Source organism: Micropterus dolomieu, linkage group LG04 (genome assembly GCF_021292245.1).
Source record: "Micropterus dolomieu isolate WLL.071019.BEF.003 ecotype Adirondacks linkage group LG04, ASM2129224v1, whole genome shotgun sequence".
NCBI classification, from domain to species: Eukaryota; Metazoa; Chordata; class Actinopteri; order Centrarchiformes; family Centrarchidae; genus Micropterus; species Micropterus dolomieu.
In genome coordinates, this window is record NC_060153.1 from 23,006,626 (window position 1) to 23,027,973 (window position 21,348).

General features: G+C 42.6%; 3 protein-coding genes across 19 annotated transcripts in view; 1 reads left to right on the plus strand and 2 right to left on the minus strand.

The window, feature by feature from the left end:
• Positions 1–673: 673 nt before the first annotated feature.
• On the minus strand, positions 674–11,382 carry LOC123970142 (transportin-2). Of its 3 annotated transcripts, none has more exons than XM_046048032.1 (24): positions 11,297–11,382; positions 10,381–10,480; positions 10,038–10,113; positions 9,755–9,904; positions 9,408–9,514; positions 9,177–9,310; positions 8,961–9,042; positions 8,187–8,309; positions 7,128–7,246; positions 6,942–7,002; positions 6,664–6,835; positions 6,325–6,477; positions 5,687–5,912; positions 5,420–5,591; positions 5,136–5,330; positions 4,854–5,012; positions 4,251–4,344; positions 4,033–4,131; positions 3,833–3,928; positions 3,572–3,647; positions 2,847–2,946; positions 2,640–2,714; positions 913–1,042; positions 674–807 (listed from the first exon to the last, which is right to left on the minus strand). In XM_046048032.1, the coding sequence occupies exons 2-23, from the start codon at positions 10,477–10,479 to the stop codon at positions 935–937; spliced, it is 2,676 nt and encodes an 891-aa protein (XP_045903988.1). In that variant the 5' UTR covers position 10,480; positions 11,297–11,382; the 3' UTR covers positions 674–807; positions 913–934. The 3 variants fall into 3 exon arrangements, with proteins under 3 accessions (XP_045903988.1, XP_045903989.1, XP_045903990.1); XM_046048033.1 differs by having other exon boundaries at positions 4,251–4,338; positions 11,297–11,354; XM_046048034.1 differs by lacking the exon at positions 11,297–11,382 and adding an exon at positions 11,114–11,281.
• A 626-nt stretch (positions 11,383–12,008) lies between these two features.
• On the minus strand, positions 12,009–19,468 carry rln3b (relaxin 3b). 9 transcript variants are annotated; one of them, XM_046047035.1, is made up of 4 exons: positions 14,076–14,446; positions 13,562–13,620; positions 12,552–12,896; positions 12,009–12,458 (listed from the first exon to the last, which is right to left on the minus strand). In XM_046047035.1, exons 3-4 carry the CDS (start codon positions 12,724–12,726, stop codon positions 12,178–12,180), a joined length of 456 nt encoding a protein of 151 aa, XP_045902991.1. In that variant the 5' UTR covers positions 12,727–12,896; positions 13,562–13,620; positions 14,076–14,446; the 3' UTR covers positions 12,009–12,177. The 9 variants fall into 9 exon arrangements, with proteins under 9 accessions (XP_045902991.1, XP_045902986.1, XP_045902987.1 ...); XM_046047030.1 differs by lacking the exons at positions 13,562–13,620; positions 14,076–14,446 and adding exons at positions 12,997–13,153; positions 13,872–14,060; XM_046047031.1 differs by lacking the exons at positions 13,562–13,620; positions 14,076–14,446 and adding an exon at positions 19,304–19,468.
• Positions 14,262–21,348, plus strand: part of rfx1b (regulatory factor X, 1b (influences HLA class II expression)) — a 14,353-nt gene continuing 7,266 nt past the window's right edge. For 2 of the 7 annotated variants that reach the window (XM_046047021.1, XM_046047022.1), the window contains exons 1-4: positions 14,464–14,588; positions 15,529–15,900; positions 19,730–19,827; positions 19,946–20,038. In XM_046047021.1, the coding sequence (XP_045902977.1) occupies positions 14,582–14,588; positions 15,529–15,900; positions 19,730–19,827; positions 19,946–20,038 (570 nt within the window). In that variant the 5' untranslated portion in view covers positions 14,464–14,581. The other 5 variants (XM_046047023.1, XM_046047024.1, XM_046047026.1 and 2 more) reach the window with 4 other exon arrangements.

Here is a 21,348-nt window from a genome sequence, read left to right on the forward strand (position 1 = left end):
GAATATGTGACAGGAACATGGCTGATAGATGGATAGTTCTGTGAAGCAGCACTCTGGTCAAAATGAAGGTAGGAAACATAGATGTGGAGAGCGAGACTATCTTACAGTTAAGTAGAATTCGGTGACTACAGATGAAGTAATTCATAGTGAATCCTAATCCCCTGGAAAAGAAAGATATCACCCAGAAAATCAAGAGAGTTTAGACACCTGCCTGTCTGTCCCTAACTACTCGTAGTAGGTCTCAAAAAGTCTAAATAATAGTGCCACCCACAGCCAGTCCTATGTACTGCATGTGCAAGTGTATTTGTGTGAGTCTGTGTATGTTGGTCTGTCTGTCAGTCAAGCTATCAGTTACTCTTAAGTTTAAGAATCCCATTAAAATCTCAACTGTCCCTGTCTTCCCAGCCAATAACAGACCGTTCTGTTGCTCTTTTTCCCTGCCTTGTTACGGACTTCCCTCCCTTCCCTCCTTTCCCTGAACTTTCTCTGTGCTGGTCTGTTTCCCTGCCTCCCTCTTTCCCAACTTGTCTATCCCTCCATCTCTCCTCCATGTCCATCTCTCTGTCCCTCTCTATCTGTCCCTACCAGTTAGTTTTTCTGTGTCGGGTCCCTGCCTAGTTAATCTAGAGGTGTCCCTCGGTCCCTCCCTCCCACCCGCCCACCCTCCCTCTATGGACAAACACATAGGGCGTGGGGGCCGTCCGTCAGGGGGAGCGGCCAATAGCGTCCCTCTCCCTCCCCCCAGATCTGGGCAGTGCAATACACAGATGGATGAGTTTCCCATTCACCCTCCTCCTGCAGGCTCACCTAGGAGGACGGATAAAAGGGAGAGTGGACACAAAGAAGTTACCTCCAGTGTAAACATTTACATCCCTTTGATTTGAGTTTAAAAAATGATGGGTGTGGGATTACCTCTTGGGTGGCTGTAGAGAATCTAAACGCCATAGCAGGCTGCCAGTCTCTCTTTCAGCAGGGGGGGGAACTGCTCTGAGAACTGCTGCCAGTTCTCCTCCCCAACCTGCTCCTTAAAACCGTGCAGGATCTGTGAGAGAGAGCAGAAGATGGGGTGGTGGGGATTATTTCAGGCTCATCCTAAAAGTTCCTAAGCAGTTGAGCTACACACTTTTACAGCTACGGCCAGAAGTTGATAATTTCTTCTACACTATGTGATCCTTTATCGGCTCCTTTATCAAGACCAGACAATATTGAAATATCACTCATGTTATGTTAACCCTCTCACTTGCCATTTATTAAAATTAGAGTATTGATTAGTGCAGCTTTAATAAATTAGAGTTTAATGAAATTGCAATAAACTAAATGACACCCAGAAAATCTGTGGCCCGGTAGTATTATTCCAGGAGTTCTGGTCAGTTTCTGGGTGGACTTATATAGAAGCTACCTTGTGTACCTTTCTTCAACCTTACATGGCCCTGGGCCACGTGACATCTTAATCCTGCCACGGACTGCTTAAGTCCGTTTTAAGGAACGCAGAGTGAATCTGACATCTGACATCATTCTTATATTTTTTTCCAAATGTACCCACTGTTTAATTAAAAGCATTTTGTGGCCTTAAAAAGTGTCGTTTTACAATTCTCATGGTGTCAAGGAGCAGCAAAACAGGACTAGCTGCTCCAACCAGGCCTCACCACAAAGCATCAAGAGGAAAATAAGTGTACACTTTCCCTAGTTAAAAGGTGGAGTAAGCGATTCTAATACAATGCACAGCTTTTTGTCAAATTTAGCGAATATCTCCTCCCGGTCCACTAGCTGTCTGTTTTGTGTATGCGCTGGGAAAACAATCCAATCTGGCTCTATAAATGGGGAATAAAGTGGCTCAGACTGAGACTATTCCAGCCATGATTTATGTGTCAGGTAACACTAAATGACTTGTCCACAGACATTCAGCTTACTCTCTATTTTGCCAAGAGATGCTGTTGTTGTGATGTTAGCTGTAACAGCCAGAGAGTTGTGAGTATCGCTGTCTGGAGCTGGAGTGCTGGCTAAGGGACAGTTTCATCCTGTCTGCATGTTAGCCTCTCAGCAACTGTAGCGACAGTTTGCTAACCCACAACTTAGCCAACATTAGTTACAGCACTTGCTGCACTTGTCGTTGTTCGCTCTATATGGTGGTATTTTTCATGGAATTCGATTTTCCAGGATCGTATACCCCACTTTTATGAAAATAAAGTGCTGTAAACTTGGTGAAAGTCACGTTCTAATCCTAAAGAAATAGTGTAATGATAGTGCTACAGACCTTGCTTGGATTCACTCTGCTGTCAAATGTTTAAACAGGAATACAGAAATATTACAGAATTTCTCTGTAGATACATGCATCATAAGCTCCTGAGGCGGAGTGTGTTTACTTAATATTTCTGCAGAACAAGAGCAGTGTCAGTGTTGCTGAGTTTCATAGCAGAAAACTGAGATAAACTCTGCTTCGCCTGAGGTCTCTACACCTCACAGTGACTCACACACCAAGGAGAGAGGAGAAGGAAGAGTGTGATCCTTTCAAGGTAAATTAATATCAGGCTTAAGATGGAACTGGTTTTGAAAACAAGAATTTGCTCCTTAATATGACCGGGACTTTGTTTCTACCCCCGATCAACAGACTACTGCGTGTCACCCAGGGTGCCTCTCACCTTGTAGAACATGTCTCTCAAATCGTCTTTAGGATTCACCCAGGAGGCCACTGCATCACAGAAGAAGATGAAATCCTGAACAAACACAGAGGAAGAGGTGAGATGGTTCGAAAAGTAAATAGTCTCAACATTAAGCACTAAAGCATCTGTGGGTTTACAGCTACACAGAAAGCTATAACTTAACGTCGACAGTGTACAATAACTCACCTGCACCACACCTCCTGGGTTCACACCAATCATCATGCAAATCCCACGGAAAGCAGAGTCTTTCTCTTCGTTGTCTCTGATGTTCCGCAGAGACGTACACCTGCAGCATGCAATTGTTAACCAATTAGCAGCTGTTAAACTTGATCCTATCCCTACTAAGATTCAACTCTTCAACGTATCTTATCTATGACAGAACATTTTTGAGATCTACAAAATATCGAAAAGCTAATTAAATGGTCGCAGCCAAACATTATTCACTATCATACTGTGTGGGAGGACATTTGTCTTTTTTCTAAGCTGGAGAAAGCCCACAAATGTCAGGGTTGTGATTCTCACTGCTTGCTGATTCCAAACATTTCACAAGTGTATTTAGAGAATGTCAATACTGCAGCCATTGTAATGCTGTTATTGTGCTCTGCAGCTATGTGATCACATACGAAGAAACAAGGAGGAAAAAATTAGAAACATCAAAACGGGAATGAACAGGAGCTGCCTGATAGGGAACAAATGCCACAAATGTGTCTTGCAAGTAGGGATAAGCTAACATAATGATGTGCATCAGAAAGAGAGAGAAGAAGAGAGATCATGTGGAAAGACCAAAGAGGATGAGCGTGAGAGTGCACACGTGTCTGCTGCATGTGTGCGATCCATGGTAACTCACAATGCAGACTGTTGTCATAGCGTGGGAAATTAAAGACACAAAAAGAGATTGAACAGTCCCTCACCAAGGTCGGATAAACTGTGGTAGCATGGCAGCAACTTCCTGAGGACACACATAGCCCAGTCGACCGATGGTGATTGCTGGAGGAGAAGAGAGAGGAGTCGGGAAGTCTGCTGTTAGAGCAGTGTACGTACAGTATCCCGTGTAAACCATTAAATGCCTGTTGACTATAATCTGCTTTTTTTTTCTGATTTCCTGTCAGTCCTAACATGTAACTATAAAGTCAGTCTACTTCCCTTTAAAAAATATCAGTGTATTCATATACCAGTGTTCTCCAGCAGGGTCTTGGGGGTGTTGGGTCGATTAATAATCTCAACCAGCTGGTTCAGAACCATAGCGATGTACGGCTGCATCTCCACTCCTGATAGAGTGGTAAATTAAAGTGAGACACGCACGTCAGTACATTGCATTTCATATTCAACCACACAAGTGCTTAACAATAAAAATAGATTTGCTGCAACTCACCCATCTGCATACAGATCTCTCCGATGGCCCAGGTAGCATTGTTGCAGACGGAGATGAACTCTGGGTTCAGATTTGTCCCGAGGATTGGCATGAATTCAGCTGCAGCACACACACAAACACACAAGAAGAAAAATGTTACATCACATTAGACATACAAAAAGGAGGAGGATGGCAACATTATATGTGTCAATTATGTGAAGAGTGAGTGAGATAATCACCAATACACGGTTTGACATGAGGGAAGCAGGCCTTGGTCAAGTCACCAAGCAGAGCAAATGAACTCTGTCTTACTTCAGGCATCGTATCCTGGGACAAAAGAGGCAGAGAGACAAAGAGAAATGTAAACACACACCGTTGACAGACCTAAAGAATAGTCCAATGGCACAAGTGACAGCTCGCTATGGGTGTTATTTTTGTTCCATTACAGCAAAAAGTTATGAAATGATCGGCTCACTAAAAGCACAGAATATAAAGTTATTTTTTTCCCAATGAGAGCAAGCAGTAAAATCTCTGTAAGGGCACCTGTGGCTGCTTCACAAAACGGACAGATAACAGTCAGTTGAACACATTTAATGAGAGGCAGCACTAGGAAATGTTCTGTTTGCATTAGCAGTAACAAATACAACGCTTATTTGACTGTAGGAGGGCTTTAGCCGCACAGGGAGGCTTCTACCGATGAGAGTGAGGCTTGACATTGTGTGCAGGTAATTTGAATCCAGCACAGAAAAAAATCTCTTATATAGAGAGAGGTAATAACAGAATGTAAACACACTGACACACACACACACACACACACACACACACACACAGTCTCTCCTCACCTGCATGCACTGGAAAAGCAGAGTCATGATGTTACTGCGGGCCACAAGTGTGTCCACGTGGCCTCCCAGTCCCTCAGCCAAGCCGCTTAACAGATCCAGAGCCACAATCATGAAGTCCTTGTCGGGTGCTTCGTACTGGTCAGGCTGCTGACTGTACATCTGAGACACACAGCAGAGATGGTGGAGAGAAAAAGTCAGAAGTGGAACCATGGGATTTATATAAAGCAGCAAACACATAAATTGTTTCTGCAAAGCTCATGTGACTGTATGTGTGTGGCTCACCATAGCCTGAGCCAGTGTCTTCTGGACCAGGGTGACACAGCGCTGGTAGACAGGCTCACAGTAGGGGAGGAAGCCGCTCTGCAGCGCCGTGGCTACAGATGACAGACACTCGAGCAGAGGGAAGAGATCTTTGTCTTCATCCTTCAGCTCGTTCCACTTGGCTATCAGCGGAGGCATCAGCTTCTGGATGTACTCCTAGAAACACAAGTGTGTGATTTTGGACTGTAATTTATTTGATATCAATATGGTACACGCACAAAAAACATTTAGCATGTTGTCCTCACAGGCTGGTTGAGATGGTGTCCCACAGAGTCCGCCAGTGTTCCTATAGCATCGTAGAGGATGAGCAGGTTCTTGTGCTGATACTTCCCAAAAGCAAAAACCAGCGTATCCAGGATGAAGCTCAGGTAAGGAACCAGCTCTGTGCACGCCTCCTCCTCCAGGGTGGCAAACGCGCTGTAGGATAGACAAGATGGGTTCGAAGGGGCTATGAGCGAATGCGAGAAAAAACACGGAGAGACATGAACATGTGGAAAAACTAAACAGCGTACCTGCATGCTGCTTCCTGTACCCTCTTATTGCCATCGAGGATGCGTTTGAGCAGCTCTGTCATGAGGGGTTTGAGGTGAGCGTCAGGGGGCTGGCTGACCACCCAGTGGGCGTAGCGGCTGAGGGTCCAGCAAGCAATGGAGCGGACCAGGGCCTTCTTGTCACACAAACACTGGATGAGGTGGGGGATGAGCTCAGGCAAGTAAGGCACCATGCCTTGCATACAGCCTGGATGGACATTTTGGGAAATGTGCTTATTCACTCTCTGGCCAAGAATTCACTATCATTCTCACATCTGTACATATAATTTAAAGCTACCTCCAACAGTTGGTTAGCTTAGCTTAGCAAGAAAACTGGAAACATCGGGAAGAAGCTAGCCTGGCCCTATCCAAAGCAAAGCAACCACCTACCAGCGCCTCTAAAGCTTCTTATTCATCAATCTTGTGAAAATGAGAAAAGTTCTGTTCTTCAGCTCAAGTAATAAAAATATCTAGATAAATTCAAGGTATTGAAAACTTGAAGTTTGCAAATCACCTTATTGTCCAAGAAATGAGTTCTCTTCTAATGTTGACATATTTAGGGTCAGTGAAAAACTATACCCATTTGACTGTTTCAGTAGAAAGTCTTTGCTTGGTCTCACCCTCTGCGATAGCCCCCAGCACTAGGATGCCAGACTCCTTGATGACCCAGTCAGGGTGGAAAAGCAGGCCTTTGAGCAGGGGCAGGAGATGGGGGAGCAACTCCTCACGAAACACGTTGGCAAGAACATCCAAAGCCGCGGCCGAACATTTCCCTGGAGGGGGACACCACCTTCAGCATTAGACAGCTTTGAAACTGTAATAACGTTGTGTTAAGGTTTAAAATAAGCTAAACCAAACTGTAAACAAGAGATGTTGATAAGGTCTGACGAATGCACTTTAAGAGAACTACCACGCAGTCACCAGAGAGGATTACTGCAAGTGGCATGTCTGTAACTCACGTAGATTCCAGTCAGAGAGAGTATCATCGTCGTCGTCCTCATCTTCATCGATGTCTTCCCCCTCTTCGCCCTCCCCTCCTTCGTGCTGCAGAGTGACGGTGCGGGACTTGTGGAAGCGAGGCTTGATGTCTTGCTCACTGTCTGGAACTGCCTCATCCTCTTCAACGTCTCCCTGGAGGACAGCGGAGAGAACGGTGAATGCAGAACAGACACATGGTGAAAAGGGAAGAGACCAGAAAGGAAGTCAGAGTGTGTGTATGGTGGGCAGGGGGGTCCACCTTTAGAAGTATAATGTCAATCTCAGAGTATTTCATCCCATTCACCAGGATAGGAATCAGTCTGAAAAAAATAGACAGACAACCACATTACCATTCAGATGAAATTCATACTTGCACTGCAACACTGGATTTTCCTTGTCATCATCTTAACCCTGTCCAACAACCTGTTGGCATGTGAGCACTTACTGGACCAGATGTCCAGACAGGGCCTCTTTACAGATGGGCTGTTCAGCCAGCGTCAGCCAGAACTCGCAGGCCTCCAGAGCCACGTTTTCATCTGGGTCCTGGGTCCGCTGCAGCATGTACTGGTGACAACAAGAGGTGATGATGATGATGATAATGAGGGGGAGGAGACGTCGGGGGAAGGTAGGGATGCACCAAATGTTCGGCCACCGAAATTAATCGGCCGAAAACAGCAAAAAAGCACTTTTGGTCTTCGGCCTAATATGTCAAAAGACCGAATAAATTTTACCAAACTATAACTTTGACATGTCGGCAGCGTGAAAGCATTTTAAAATATCTGAGAAAGACGCAACGCCGTACGCAGACACTGTTCTGCTGAATTGTAGGCAATTAGGCTAGGCGGACCTAAATTTGGAGTGTACATGTATTCAAGCCTTCATGGTAAATCCACTGAAACGGACCAGTGCGAGCTGACAGGCAGGTTAGCAACTTCATCCTGTCATTTTCTCTCTTTACAAAGACAAGTGTTGCAGTATGAGAGTCCTACCTGAAGAGAGGCTATGAAGTCTTCATATTACGAGATATGAGAACCACATACAACATTATTTATCAAATTGGGTCGGACTTGATGAATGTAGCGTAACAATACGACAACGTCCGGTTTTCAAAATAAGGTGTCTATACAGTATGGAAATAAGATTCATTGGATTATATTCACAGAAAGTATAAAACATATTACATGTGTACATTAAAAGTAAATGGACACATGTAATTTACTTTACCAGACCCTCTTGGGCCTCAGATCCACCCCCCATAGTCTCTCCACATCCTGTGGGAAACTAATTAAAAATCACATTTTGATAATTTAATTTATGCAATGGAAAAAAAAAAACGGCAAAATAAATGGAAAAAATGTGAAAGTACTTGTTCGGTGTTCGGCACTTTTTTCCCCATTATATTCGGTTTCGGCCAAGAATTTTCCTTTCGGTGCATCCCTAGTGGAAGAGAAAGCCACGTGTTCTCTGTTTAAACTGGTGCGTTGAGATCAAGTCCCACCCTCACCTGGATGATGCTGTGCATGTGCGGGATGAGGCGATCAATGCGGACTTCCAGCAGCATGACCAGAGCCCTGCAGACGTTCTTCCGCACTTCGCTGTCCTCGTCACCGGCCAGTGCAAAGAGACTCTGGATACGAAAGAGACAAGGAGAGAAAGGGGATGAGTGGCAGAGGGAGAAGGGAAGGATGGGCAGGGTCAACACCCAACAGCCATGAGACAAGTTTATCAGGTCCATACAAACTAACTTCACTGCTAATCTAACTTTAACTCTATGCAGACTCTATTGGATAAAATATGTGTTCATCTGGTGAACACCAAACTAACTTCAGCCTAGTGTTGTACATGCAATGTACGCAATGAGGAGTTTTTTTCTCACACATCAGTACCTTATTCTCCCGAATTATTTTGCCATAAAAACTGCCTTGGTAATCTGCCTACGTAGGACATAGTAGCATTTCCACAACATTTTCAATGTTTGAATCAAAGCAGTTAATTTGCAAGCAACGGCACACTCCATATGTTACATACATAACTGACTCTAAATATTTTTTTCTTTTTCGTAACAGTGCTGTCATGGATAAAGTCAGATGAAGTCAGTCAAAGGGAACAAGAACAAGAGACTATGAGTAAAATCGCAGTAAAAGCTTTAACATATAAGATGCGTTGTTACATATTCCTTCTCTGAAAGGGGAGTCATAAGTAAAATGAGATGGAGGTACATGTGAGAAAGGGATGTATGAAAACAATGGGAATTAAAACATAACCGTGTAGTGCTCACCTCAATGAAGGTGTCAATGTTATCCATTAGAGCCTGAGCTCGCCCAATGATGAACTGGTTCACACACGCTATAGCATGGGACCTGAGAGAAACACAAACAAAGTGGGATCTATAATGATGATTCTAACAGGTAGAGACGAAGTGGAAAGGCCGAGGAAGAGAGCCAAAAGCGCCAGTAGTAGGAGTCAGAAACCAAAACATTGGTGTTTCACTGACCTGATCTTGGGGCTGCAGTGCTTGAAAAACTGCAGGAATTTGGGGATCATGATGTTGAGAGGTCTGTTCAGAGCATCGCTATCCAACAACTCTGATGAATCCTCGCAGATCTTCTGCAACGCTCCAAAAGAACCCTTGAAGGCATGGAAAAATCATACAGAAAAAATGTTGAAGCCAAATTATAACACCACATTACAAAGCTATTTGTGTGCGCAGGCAGGTGAGACTGACCTCGCAGGTGTTATAGTCCTCCGAGTTGAGCAGATTACAGAGCTGAGGCAGCAGTTCCGGCCACGTCTGCAGCTCTCCTTTAGAGGCAATGGTCGTGATCAGGATGCCTTTATGATAGATAAAGTAACACAAAGATAAATCAGGCTTTAAAATTCAGGAGTAACTAATAACTTAACTCGTCATCATATTCAATCATTCACTTCTCGAATGACTGCTCGCTCCCACACAGCTGCATTACCTGCAAAACTTCAACCACCTACATAGCAGTCTGACTCACACTGGCTAGGAAATGCAGCAAACACTAACTTTCTCTTACTCCATCTTCTCTTTCTCGCTCAAACACCCACCGATCGTAGCTCTGATTAGCGGTGAAGGGTCTCCGATGTTGTTGAGGCATTCTCGTTTGATGAAGTCCGCCACGTTGGGAGGGAAGTTCTGGTAGTGAGCCTTAACATTGTTCTTCAGTATCAGACCGCTGAGAGAGCGAGTGGGCTCGTCTTGAGAGAGCAGAGAGGCATAGTTTAAAGACATTTTAAAAATGGAACAGAGGAGGTGAGATACAAAAATATTTACAGGGACAAGCCAAGTAAGGTTAGTAAATGACTTATTTTTTGACGTGCACATACATACCCTCAGATTTGAGGCTTGTGAGGACAAAGATGAGATAGTTGTTGAAATCTGGAAACTGGTTAAGTTGCTCCAGTTTCTGCAGGCTCTGTTAAGGAGTCCAACCATCCACACAAACACATAGCAAAAGCTCACACACACCATGTGTTTAACACGTGAGCTGTATGGCTTAATATACAGTCACAATAAACACACACCAGTTCACTTGATGCAAGCTATGATGACAAAATACACCGAGTCAGTTTTCACTGTCACCCACTTTCACTACCAAGCTCTCATTAGGGAAGCAAATTCTCACACTTCTCACACTTCTCTCTCTCTCTCTCTCTCACACACGTAAGGATACTTCTTGCACAGCTCTCTGTGTTGCTGTGTCTGGGGACTGGGAGTCCTTGAGTAGCTGAAGCACTTGCTGCAGGCCCTGTTCATCTGGCTGCCACTCCATCCTACAGGACACAAACACACACATTACCAGTTTATGAAGCATGTATTACATGCACAGCCCCCATCGTACGTTAGTATACAAATCACGTAAAAGTAACGTAAGCTACGCTGTAACGATAAGAGATGAGCGTTAACAGTTAACCTCACATGTGACTACATGTCTTGTCACTATGTGTCGACAACGTAGCAAAACACTGCTGTGAACGTGTTAATGTTTATGAACATTTTCTGTTTCTGGCTACATGAAACCTCAAAGTACCACTAACGTTACGCAGTCGGCCTTTAGTAAGTAACAGATGCACGAACAAGCAGCCACGCTAACTATTATCAATCGCGATCTAACCAGTCCTTTCTACATTAGTAAGGCCCTGACGGCGTAAATGTCTTGTTCATTCAGATAGCAAGCTAGCTTAGCGTCGCTGTGATACTCGGAACGTAACTTAACGTTACAAGATTCAACAGCTGCTAAACGTTTTCTTACGTTAACTCCAAGGATGCCACGTTGCTCTGTTAAGGCAGTGTTTGTAATCAAAGCAACAAATACGGCGCAAACAGAGCGCATTAATACTCAAAACACTGCTAACCAGTAGCATTGCTAGCTAGCATCATCTTGAAAGTACCGCGAAAGGTTTTACCTGGTCACTCCGAGGTGGTGGATCTATATCTATATATTATTCTCAGTAGTGTAGTTACACTCTAACAACTAACGTTAACATTAAATAAAATGTGTCCGCGATCTGTGTGGCTAATACCAACTTCTGATCTCAGTGGATCTGTGTGGTTGCTGTGCTAGCTGTTATGTGACAGAGTTTGCATGCCTTGCAATCAAGCCGGGTGATCGGATTGATCGTGGTCGGCTTCCGTAACGGACACTGTCGAGCAAGGTAACAGTGTGGAGAGCTACAGCCACTGAGTTTACTGTTGGACAGTGAGCACACAGCATGCATCAGTATTTGCATGTGTCTTTAAATTGCGTCACATACTAATAATCTGTGAAGAGACATGTTGTAGGCATCGTTTTTGTGTGTGTTGTGTTTCATGTCTGACCACCAGATGGTGTCAGCTTCAAATCCCTAGAGCACTGTATAATTGATCTGTATGAAGTGATACAGGGCGTGGACACGAAATCATGAACACCAGTGCAAACTACCACTGTGAAGCTATATATTTTTTAAGATAATGTGTCTTAACATCACAATGATAATTCATATCTGATCGGAGGATGAGCCAATTCCCATGAACACGCTGAAATAAACAGCCAAAGTCCAATAATATGCTTCAGAGAGGCAGTAGTCTATGTTGCAGGTCTTCTGTACTGGATTCCAGTGATTTGTAAATAAGTTCATACATGGCATCTAACGTCACAGCAAGCTGCTAGGATTCAGTAAATATCAGGCCAAGTATCATTCACAGTCCCACCACTTCCTTTCATTTCGAAATCCTTGTCAAAACTGTATAGCTATTGCTGAAACAAGCCTTATGAAAAGTGGAAGTGTCCTAACAGCATTGTAAAAGGAACAGAGACTTTCATACCAACTACACAAAGCTTTATTAAACATATATATCAATCTGTGATAATCACAGAAAACACATTTTGAGTACAGAGTCACATTTCTGTATCAATATCAACACATGGCTGGTAAGTGGGATGGGGAGAAATTAAGGAATCACAAGTACAAGTGTATTTATTAAACAAGGTTCAGCAGAGAGAGCTGATTTCACTCTTGCTACAGCCCCACTTGCAGCAAGCGTTGGACAGTCCAACGACTACATCCCGTCCTTTCCTATCTGCACTCCGTAGAGCCTCCAGCACCTCCTCTGAGATTGGCGAGCGAGCTGAGCGGCTGAATCCAGCAGCCACAGATGCCACATTCGGTGTTTGTTCTCTCCATGCTTGGGATTCTGCAGGATCCTGCTCACTGGCAAGTTGAGGGATGGGATTTGTGTTCCACGGGTCAAAGGCCTCTTCTCCAATAAGAGCTGATAAAAAAAGCAAAGGTAAATCTCTAGGAAAACATCATAAAAAACAAAACTTGAATCCACAGTCTCACACACACGCACATACACTCTTACCTGAGTCTCCTACGCTTCTCCGCCAGCGAGAACCACCACAGGTAAAGATGACAGCTCGTATGAACTCTCTTCCACACAGTTTCACCCCATAGAAAGAGGGATGGCCATCATTGGGCCGCACCCTGCCCACCAACGCCACCAACAAGCCCAGGGTCAAGAGTGCTGCCTTCCACATGTTGTGAGGGAAAAGATGTCGTAGGTGTCTCAAAGGCTGGAAATTGCTTGAGGTGTCTGTGGTTTGTGCTTCATTCTGGACAGACCCCACCTTATATAGGCCTCAGCATCTCGGAGAAGCACCTCAACTCACCTCCACTCTTCGTCATGCCCAGAGATAAGACCGGAGACCTTTAGGGGCAACAATGCACATAGAGAAAAAGGAAAGTTGTGATTAAGTAGCGAATGATGCCAGAGGTGATGTCAACAGAGCTCTTGGCTATCTAATCACCTGTGACCTTTTGTTGGCCTTTCTGTCCCATACATCAGTTGAGCTGTGCTTTGTGTCACTAGCACAATCTCCATCTCACTGTCTGCTCTGTCATGCATTGGATGGAGATCACTATCCATGCACCCCAAGGACAACGAGTGCTATACGTTGGTGTTCACTACAAGTGACACACACACACACACACACACACACATACACACTACAGAGAGTTTTCAGAGGGCAACTAGTGATTCTGTGATACTACAATGTTATCTGGCCCTAAAAAGAGTATACACACTGGCAAATTTCCTGAGCACAACAAAATGCTCTAAATTAACTGACTACATTTTACATGTTACAGGTAAACACAGCCCAGCCATAATAAAGGGTCACCACAGACAGACCTGGCTACCAGAGTAGGAGCGACTCTGCTCCCAGTGCAACTGAGGACAGGTAGAGACAGAGCAGCACTTTCTCACCTCATGTCCTAAATATAAAACTTTACAGGAAAAGCACTCCCCAAACATTTCCCAAAAATATCCTGAATTCAAATTTAAATCAGACAGACAGAAACTTCCCTACTTACTGGGAGAAATGCCCAAATGCCAACTCAATGGAGCAAAATGTATCTTCTCATGCCACAAACTGAGGACAACCAGTGGAAAGTCAGACAACACTTGTAAATAAATTAAATAATTGTTGCTGTTTGTGTAACTTACTGTAATATTGTCATATTATTGTTAATTTTATTGTTTATTATTTTAATAATTGCTCCTTGGAGAAATGCTACTGCTTGCCCAAAAGCAAAACGTATTTTCAATGTAAGATGTATTTTGTTTGCTTTTTTAAAATCTCTTTCTTTTATTTATTTCGATTCATTTAGCCAAGAGACTTACAATTACTGTATATGTCAGAGAACCAGGGTTAAGTGTCTTGATCAGGGACAAATTGGTGGATATGTTGCAGTGTGAAACGAACCCTGGTCTCCCACTACAAAGGTACGTGTGTTATCCACTGTCCCATCGCCACCCCAATATTAACGATTTATATAAGCCGGGTCAGTGATAAGAGGCGGTGAATGACGTCCCATCATTTTCTACCTTTCTGCTTGAGCTATCACGAAAGTAACACTAGAAGTGGTCGTTTGACGTTAGACTCTCATGAAAGTGACAGACAGGCAGTTTCTACCAATCAACGGTCGGTTGTTGTAATGACGCTGCGACCACCTCCCGAGTCAGCCAATCAGCATTTAGTGTAGGGCAGGGCGATGACGAGACGGTAGCAACAGTTGCCCCGGTGAAGGCAAGGCGCCATAGTCACGGTAGTCCTGGTGACAAGAACCAAGCAACGGGAGTCAACAATAACAACGTAAATCTAAGGAAAACACTTGAACGGCTAAAAAAGGATAATACTGGGATAAACTAGAGGTGAAGAAGTAAAACATACCAGAATTATAATTGTATTTTATCGTAGTTAAATGCGTGTGCTTGTTTGTACAGTTGTCTGCTTTGACGTGAAAGTGGTCGCGTGAGTCGGAGATGAAAGTGGCTTCTTTCGTATGTAGACCGTTGTTATGGCGATGTCAGAGCTGTGATAAGCGCACAAGATGGCGGGTGTGTTGTTAGTGCCTATCGTACTTTTTTAAAGCTATTTTGTTAAAATGTTCGGGCTGTTTGTTAACAGTTTCGATTACGATTAAATTATAATGACACGTGATCGGTGGCGTGGTCATAGATGTATTGCCCTAGCCAACACGAGTTACTAGGAACTAGCTAGATCGCTTTAACGTCACAAGTCAACGTGAGCTGCTAGCTCGGGGAAGCTCACTGTCGCTTTCTCAACTCACTTTTCAAGCAAGCTCTCTGGAAACATTAAATACAAAAACATACGCGAGAAGCTGCTCACGCAACTGTTTATGATTTCTAAACAACTGGGATATGAGTGTCGTATGTCTCAAAATCGTTTTGTGACTTTGAAAAAGTTTTTGGTGTGTCATTGAATTCGGCAGGTCACTCCCGTGAACACGGTGTGCCGGATGATCATCTGATTGTTTTGTTTGCCGTGTTGGTTTACACAGGAGTGGCTTAACGTCCAGTGGGATGGCCTAACAGTGGGTTCACTGATTAAAATGAGTTTATTTCCAGATGGTAATACCAGGAACTATCCATGGTCGCATATTTTCTCATCTTTAGTTAGTCAGTTTAGTTGTTTTATTTCACTTGACACCGTCATGATCAGTGAACCTTGTTTTAGATTAAAAAATATTATTCATTGCTTTATTTATGGTGCTTAAGATTGCCCTGTGTGTCATACTGGACTAAACAGGAAAAGCTCTAGACTACTGCTTAGTCTTAGACAAAAGCCCTACTTCCTCCTCAGGTTTATGTTCTCCACACACACACACACACACGTGCACACGCACATGCACGCACACACACACACACACTCATGTACACACACCAGGTCTGTGTGGCCAAAACATAGGTGAAATAGTATGCCAACAAGTGTGAAGCTATGTATGTTTGCAACCCTTTCGTCATTTTTTATCCACAGAAGTAGTGCCTAGTAGAGCATTGGTTGCCATGGCAACTTCTGGATACTCGAAGGACCTTCAGCCTCAGCAGGCCAACACGGTAACCATAGCAACGCCTGCCGCCACCACACCCTCGTCCGCAAAGACGGCACACTTCCTGCCCGAGATCCCACCAACCTCTGGAACCATTGCACCATCTAATCAATCAGCTGCGGCCTCAAAACCGGGACAGGATGCACTTTGTTCTCAAGCGCCGCCCGCCCAGAGCCAGAAGGCAGTGGTTCTGACCGCTACTACGCAGCACTATGTGACCCCTGACATCCAGCACTCTACGGTCCAGAAGAGTAATGGTCAGAGCAGCTCGCCGCAGTACATCATTGTCACTGTTACAGGTGAGGACCTGACGAATGACTGGCACATACCTACATAATACATGACTTTGCACAAACAAATAATAACTAACTGACATAAGCAGGAGGAGGGCACGATATGGCAAGCTTCAGTTTGTCCTGCAAGTCTGTATCTAGGGTGTAAACAAGGTTTGAGAATGGCAGTTTTGTGAATGGCAGTTTGTCTAGTCACCAAACAGTGTGGGGGAGAACTGTGTAAACATCTTTGTCTAAACATATGAAGAATGATCATGAATGTCTTCAGTTGCCAGGCCCATCATGATTTCTTAACATTTCTTACTTGTGTATACAAAAGGTAAAATCAAAGTGGTATCTAATATTGCTGAAACAATGAATCCATTTGTTAATCGACAGAAAATAAATTCTCAACTATTGTAATTCTTTAAGTCAAGGAAAATACCCAAATATTTACTCATTCTCAAATGTGAAGACTTCCTGTTTTTGTCTGTCTGATATCATTGTAAATTGAATATTTTTAGGTTTTCGACTATTGGTCGGATACATTAAGTAAATTGGATGATGCCTCGATTATTTTAACTTGATAAATAACAAGCACAACAAATCAATAATAAAAATATAAACCGTTCACTATATTAATTAACCTAGATAATTATTTTAGCAGCTATATGTGCATCCAGTGCACAGCCTTTTTCTTTTCTTTTTCTTAAGCCTGCACTTCTCTTGCTCATCAACATTTTAACAGCAATACTACGGAATTTGTGTAGTTTGGGGCCGGCCATCACTAGCTTTAGCCCCAGCTGCTTCAAAAACATGTTCCAGTGATATCCAAACACATTAGGAATTATGTGACTACATTTGTGCATAACTGCATATATTAGTTATTATGATGATGATGTTGTTAGTCCAGTGTTTGTGGTCATGTAGGTTACAGGTTTTCTGCCATACCAAATTGCATTTAATCTTTAAAATGTCTCGATTAGATGGCTAGAATGAAGATAAGTCCCACCAGGATCAGAAAAACCCTGATGTAGTTTGCCTGTCTAGTTGGGTGGTGCATATATTATGAGGACAAAATAAGCTGATGGACTTGGTTGCTAGGCTGCATAGTCCCGAACGTGGGAGCGTGGATGGCTGATGGATGGACCTGACTTCACTTCTGCTCTGCTGTTTCAGCTGTTATAGAGAGTTGGTGGTATAATGAGGATTTTTTTAAATTATATTGCATCAACATGGCTTTAAGTTTGCTATTCTTACAGTGGTACAAAAATTACATAAGCCAGTTTCTCTGGTAACTAATGTAATGTGTGCTAACAATGCTTTGGACCTTTTTCCAGACATTCAAATTAATTTAGACCATTGCTTTTTCAAAATGTATCCTTAATTTAAAAAACAAATGCTCGGTCATGAAGAAATTATTTAGTATTTTAAATAAGGGTTAACTAGTGGAAATGAGAGCGAATTGACCCTTGACCCTTGCACTGGTGTCTGCCTGTGTGTTTATTTTAAGGCCATCTATTCGTAGATCTTTTTGCCTGCTAGTGTCAAGTAACACTCTGCACTCTCACCCAGAAGGAGAGACTCACAGGCCTGGGGCTTGTTTCATACTCATGAAGTAGGACTACTAAGTTAGCTAATTAGTTAGACTTTTATTAGTTAGACTAATAAAACCTGGCATTCCCTCATATAGGGGACATGGACTGTAGTAAAAAGGTTCTACTCAGCACAGGTATGCAGTAGTCCTGCTTCATGTAAGATGCTACACTTCAGCTATTGTGCTTTTTTGTATAAACATTTATGATAACAGGCTACAATGTTTCCATTGAATACAGCATAACTGTACACAAAGTTTTAAACTTCTTCTTCTAACTTCTGCTTCTTTAGAACAACAAAACAGAAGATATAAAATGGTGATAAAAGTCTTTTCAGCCTGTTAACAATAACAGTAACTTTGTAGAAATTAATTTTGCAGCCTTGCATAAAGGAGGTCGGGCTGTTAAAAGTAGCTCACTCGATTTTAAGAAAGGGTACACTTTACCTGAGAAACTGGGAGAAATTATAAATTAAATCTTCTAATTGAATATGATTTCATTATCACTTAACACATCTTGTTGTTATCTCATTGATTAATCAATTGATGATTTCACCTATAAAATGGAAAAACAAACAAACAAAAAAACCCCACAAATGTCCACCACATTTTCCCAAAGCCCATTTAGATGTCTTAACACTGCTTTTTGTTGCTCTTGTAACCAACAAATGTTTGACATTGTCCTTGATATTTTGATGTGATAAAAAACTTAATTTATGTATAGGTAATTGAAGAAAATAATAGTTACATTTTCACAATTAATCAACTAATCAAATAATTTTAGTGTATATAGACCTGTATTAAAAATGCCTTCAATGTCAAGACGATTTGGTTGGTTAGGATGTTGTGATTGACACCGCCTTCATTAGTTTGTTCAGTCAGTAGACCTTTCCCTTCAAATCCAGAAATGTAGGTATAGAAGTTGCCACCAGACAGAGCTGACTAATTAGATATTTAGCCAGCAATCAGCCTGTGGCAAACACCATGTAAACTCTGATGTTAACGTATTTATAAAAGGATAATTTCGGTATTTATAAAACCTGGGCCTTACCAGTGACACCCTTAGTTTTTAACCGGCCTCAGTCACGCTGTAAAATCTCATGACTGGTGAGTTGTTGCATGAGGGAGAGGAGTTTGTGTACATACGGGAGCTGCTAGTAAGACTTTATTTCCCAACATTACTCCAACACAAAAAAAACTTCTCCCTCCAACTCTAACTCAAGTTTCCGTCGTTGTCTGCCTGCAACAACTCGCCTCTCACAAGATTTCAGAGCGAGAATTGTTCGTAAGCGCGACTTCTACTTCCTGTTAAAACAAAGGGTGTCACCGGGAGTAACTCGTAGGGATCCTTTCTGTGATGTTAAAGGCACCTCGTGTAACGGACTGAGCCTGTCGGTGGCAAAAAGAAGCACATTTTGTGGATGTAAGTTTGATGTGCAAAATGGCCCCAAAGGAACATGTTGCAGCTGCTGGCTGAAGCTATCTTCTGCATGGATTCAAAAACTTTTTGTACCTACTAGTCATTTCAACCCCAAAATATGCAAAAATCCCAGGTTTAAAAATACCGAAATTACCGATTACCGTATCGATCGCTTTTGAATTATCTTTTGGGAAGAATTAAAAGTTGTTTAACTAAAAAGTTACTAACCTTTTCAAACTGTACAAACATTTGGGTAGAGACCCCATTATGATAATGCAAATTAAATTGAGTGGTGGCTCAAGTGTTAACTTGGCCCATGTGTAACTATTGGTATGTTTACAGAGGTTTAACCCAGGCTGAAGTAAGAGCGGCACAGTTGGACAGTGCAAGACGGCAAAATTAAAATATTTTCTTACCTGCCGGATACAAGGAAGTGATTATTATCCTCTCCTCTGCCTACCCATCCTCTGTTTTCTCTCTCTATCCACCATCACTCATGTATCTCTCATTTCCCTCTCTCATCTGATCTGCATGTTTACAAGATGGAGTGATTTCTCTCTCCATCTGGGGAGATTAGCTGTCCAAGGTTGTCCTCCTGCATGCAATATATAAGGATGAAATGAGGGTTGGGCAGACACACTCTTCATCCTCCCTAGTATCAGTCTCTCCTCAGCTGAACAAAAAATAAAAACATTGTTGCAGGATGTTCTGCGATGGCTGTTATTACGATTTGGAAGCAGTATGTCGTGAGTACTGAGCTTATGAAAATGGTGGCTGGCTTTTCTGTTGAGATTTGTTTGATCATCTTTCAAAACCTCTCTCCCTCACCCTGCCATCCCTAGAGGGCTCTGTTCACTCCAACGACAGTCTGTCAGACTCCAGCCCACCTGCCCCCGGTGTTCCTACTCAGGTGGTCCAACCAGTGCAGACCGCCCAACAGGTAAGATGCACACATACACACAAACCCCATGACTGTGTTGTTTGACTGTGTAGGAGCAAGTCATAACTAATGGTCTAGCACCCAAAGCTCTATCTGACACTCTGGCGTTACTCACCAGCAGAGGTCAGTGTTGCAGGCGGTGTCACAGGCAGCCAAGAGGATTCAGCCTGGCCACATCAACAACCTACAGTCTGTGCACATTAACCAGGAGGTAAACAGACACACAAAAGTTTCCTCTTATGATATAAGAGAATATACCATAAATACAATCAATTAAAGCGTAAATGATCATGCTTGGCTTTGTCCAGTGTTACAGGCAGATAGAAAGAGGGATGTAGGATGCATGTCTTTTCCCTTCTATCACATCCTCTCTTTCGTTTCCTCATGCTCATCCCTCACTCTCACTACAGCCTCCTCAGGCTGTCTGACATGTCCTTGAACACTGGCAGGTCGTGCTGTCTACCTGTGTGAGTGAATGAGCTGTTATGGACCATCACGTCTATCAAAAAACACAATCAACAAACTTGGCTTCCATTCATGTATAACAATAAAGATGGTCAACAGGTTTCTTTTCACAGTTGTGCCTGCTGTTATGGAGCAGGCACAACTGTGGATGTGGTTTATGTAATATTCAAAGAGAATTGTTTGATATTCATCAAGCTTTACTCTTCTCTGTTCATTGCTGTTTGTTTGTTTCAAGCATTATGTCTGGGAAAGACTAAGCTGCTCTCATGTATAATTTTATATTAACGATGGATCAAATGACTATATTCAAAGGGGTCACTTGTAGGGATGACCCCAGGAGGATTAATTTCCAACTCTGCAGTTCTCCTCACTTTTACAGAGCATTTTAGCATCTTTTCACTTATTGTTTTAGTTTTTACTACCTTCGATGTCATTGTTTGGGTTCACTCATCACTCTGAAGCATTTTGTTTTCAGCAGGCAGCTGTTTTCAGCCAAAAACCTCTGAAAACCTTTTTCTTTATTTGTTTATTTTATAGGGACAGAGCATGTTAATGAACATCAGTGTAAAAATAAAAGATGTAAACATGCCGGAGTTTAGCTAAAATACTCATTTACACCCGAAGTCCCTAGACAGGTAACAAAAACAGAAACATTACAAACATGTACAATAAACACATATTATACAATACCTGCCCTGCACATAATAACACACACAGCCAAAGCTAGTGACTAGCTGGTGAACATTGTAGAGCATTCAGCAGCTAAAGAGTACCACAAGAGTTGGTGGAGACCAAAAACAGAGCCAAAAGAAGAGTGAATATTGAGCTTATATTCATCAGGTAGACAGAAACACAACTCCAACTGAATGCTAATGTTGCTGGATTTGTATATAGACAACTGGTTGCTAACATGTTTGGTGTAAGAACAATATAAGGTGTGTGTGTGTGTGTGTGTGTGTATATATATATATATATATATATATATATATAACTAATTGTTTTTACAGCTTGTTGCCCTCAAGTGCTGCTGCTTTAAGTCTCCTGTTTGCTTGTTGT

Coding starts and splice junctions, on each gene's coding strand:
- LOC123970142 (XM_046048032.1), bottom strand. CDS start 10,479: ATGGAGTGGCAGCCAGATGAACAGGGCCTGCAGCAAGTGCTTCAGCTA. Junction 9,905..10,037: donor CACAAGCCTCAAATCTGAGG/GTATGTATGTGC, acceptor TGCTCTCTCAAG/ACGAGCCCACTCGCTCTCTC. Junction 7,247..8,186: donor ACATGCACAGCATCATCCAG/GTGAGGGTGGGA, acceptor TGTTGTCACCAG/TACATGCTGCAGCGGACCCA.
- rln3b (XM_046047031.1), bottom strand. CDS start 12,726: ATGTGGAAGGCAGCACTCTTGACCCTGGGCTTGTTGGTGGCGTTGGTG. Junction 12,459..12,551: donor GAGAAGCGTAGGAGACTCAG/GTAAGAGTGTAT, acceptor TTTTTTTATCAG/CTCTTATTGGAGAAGAGGCC.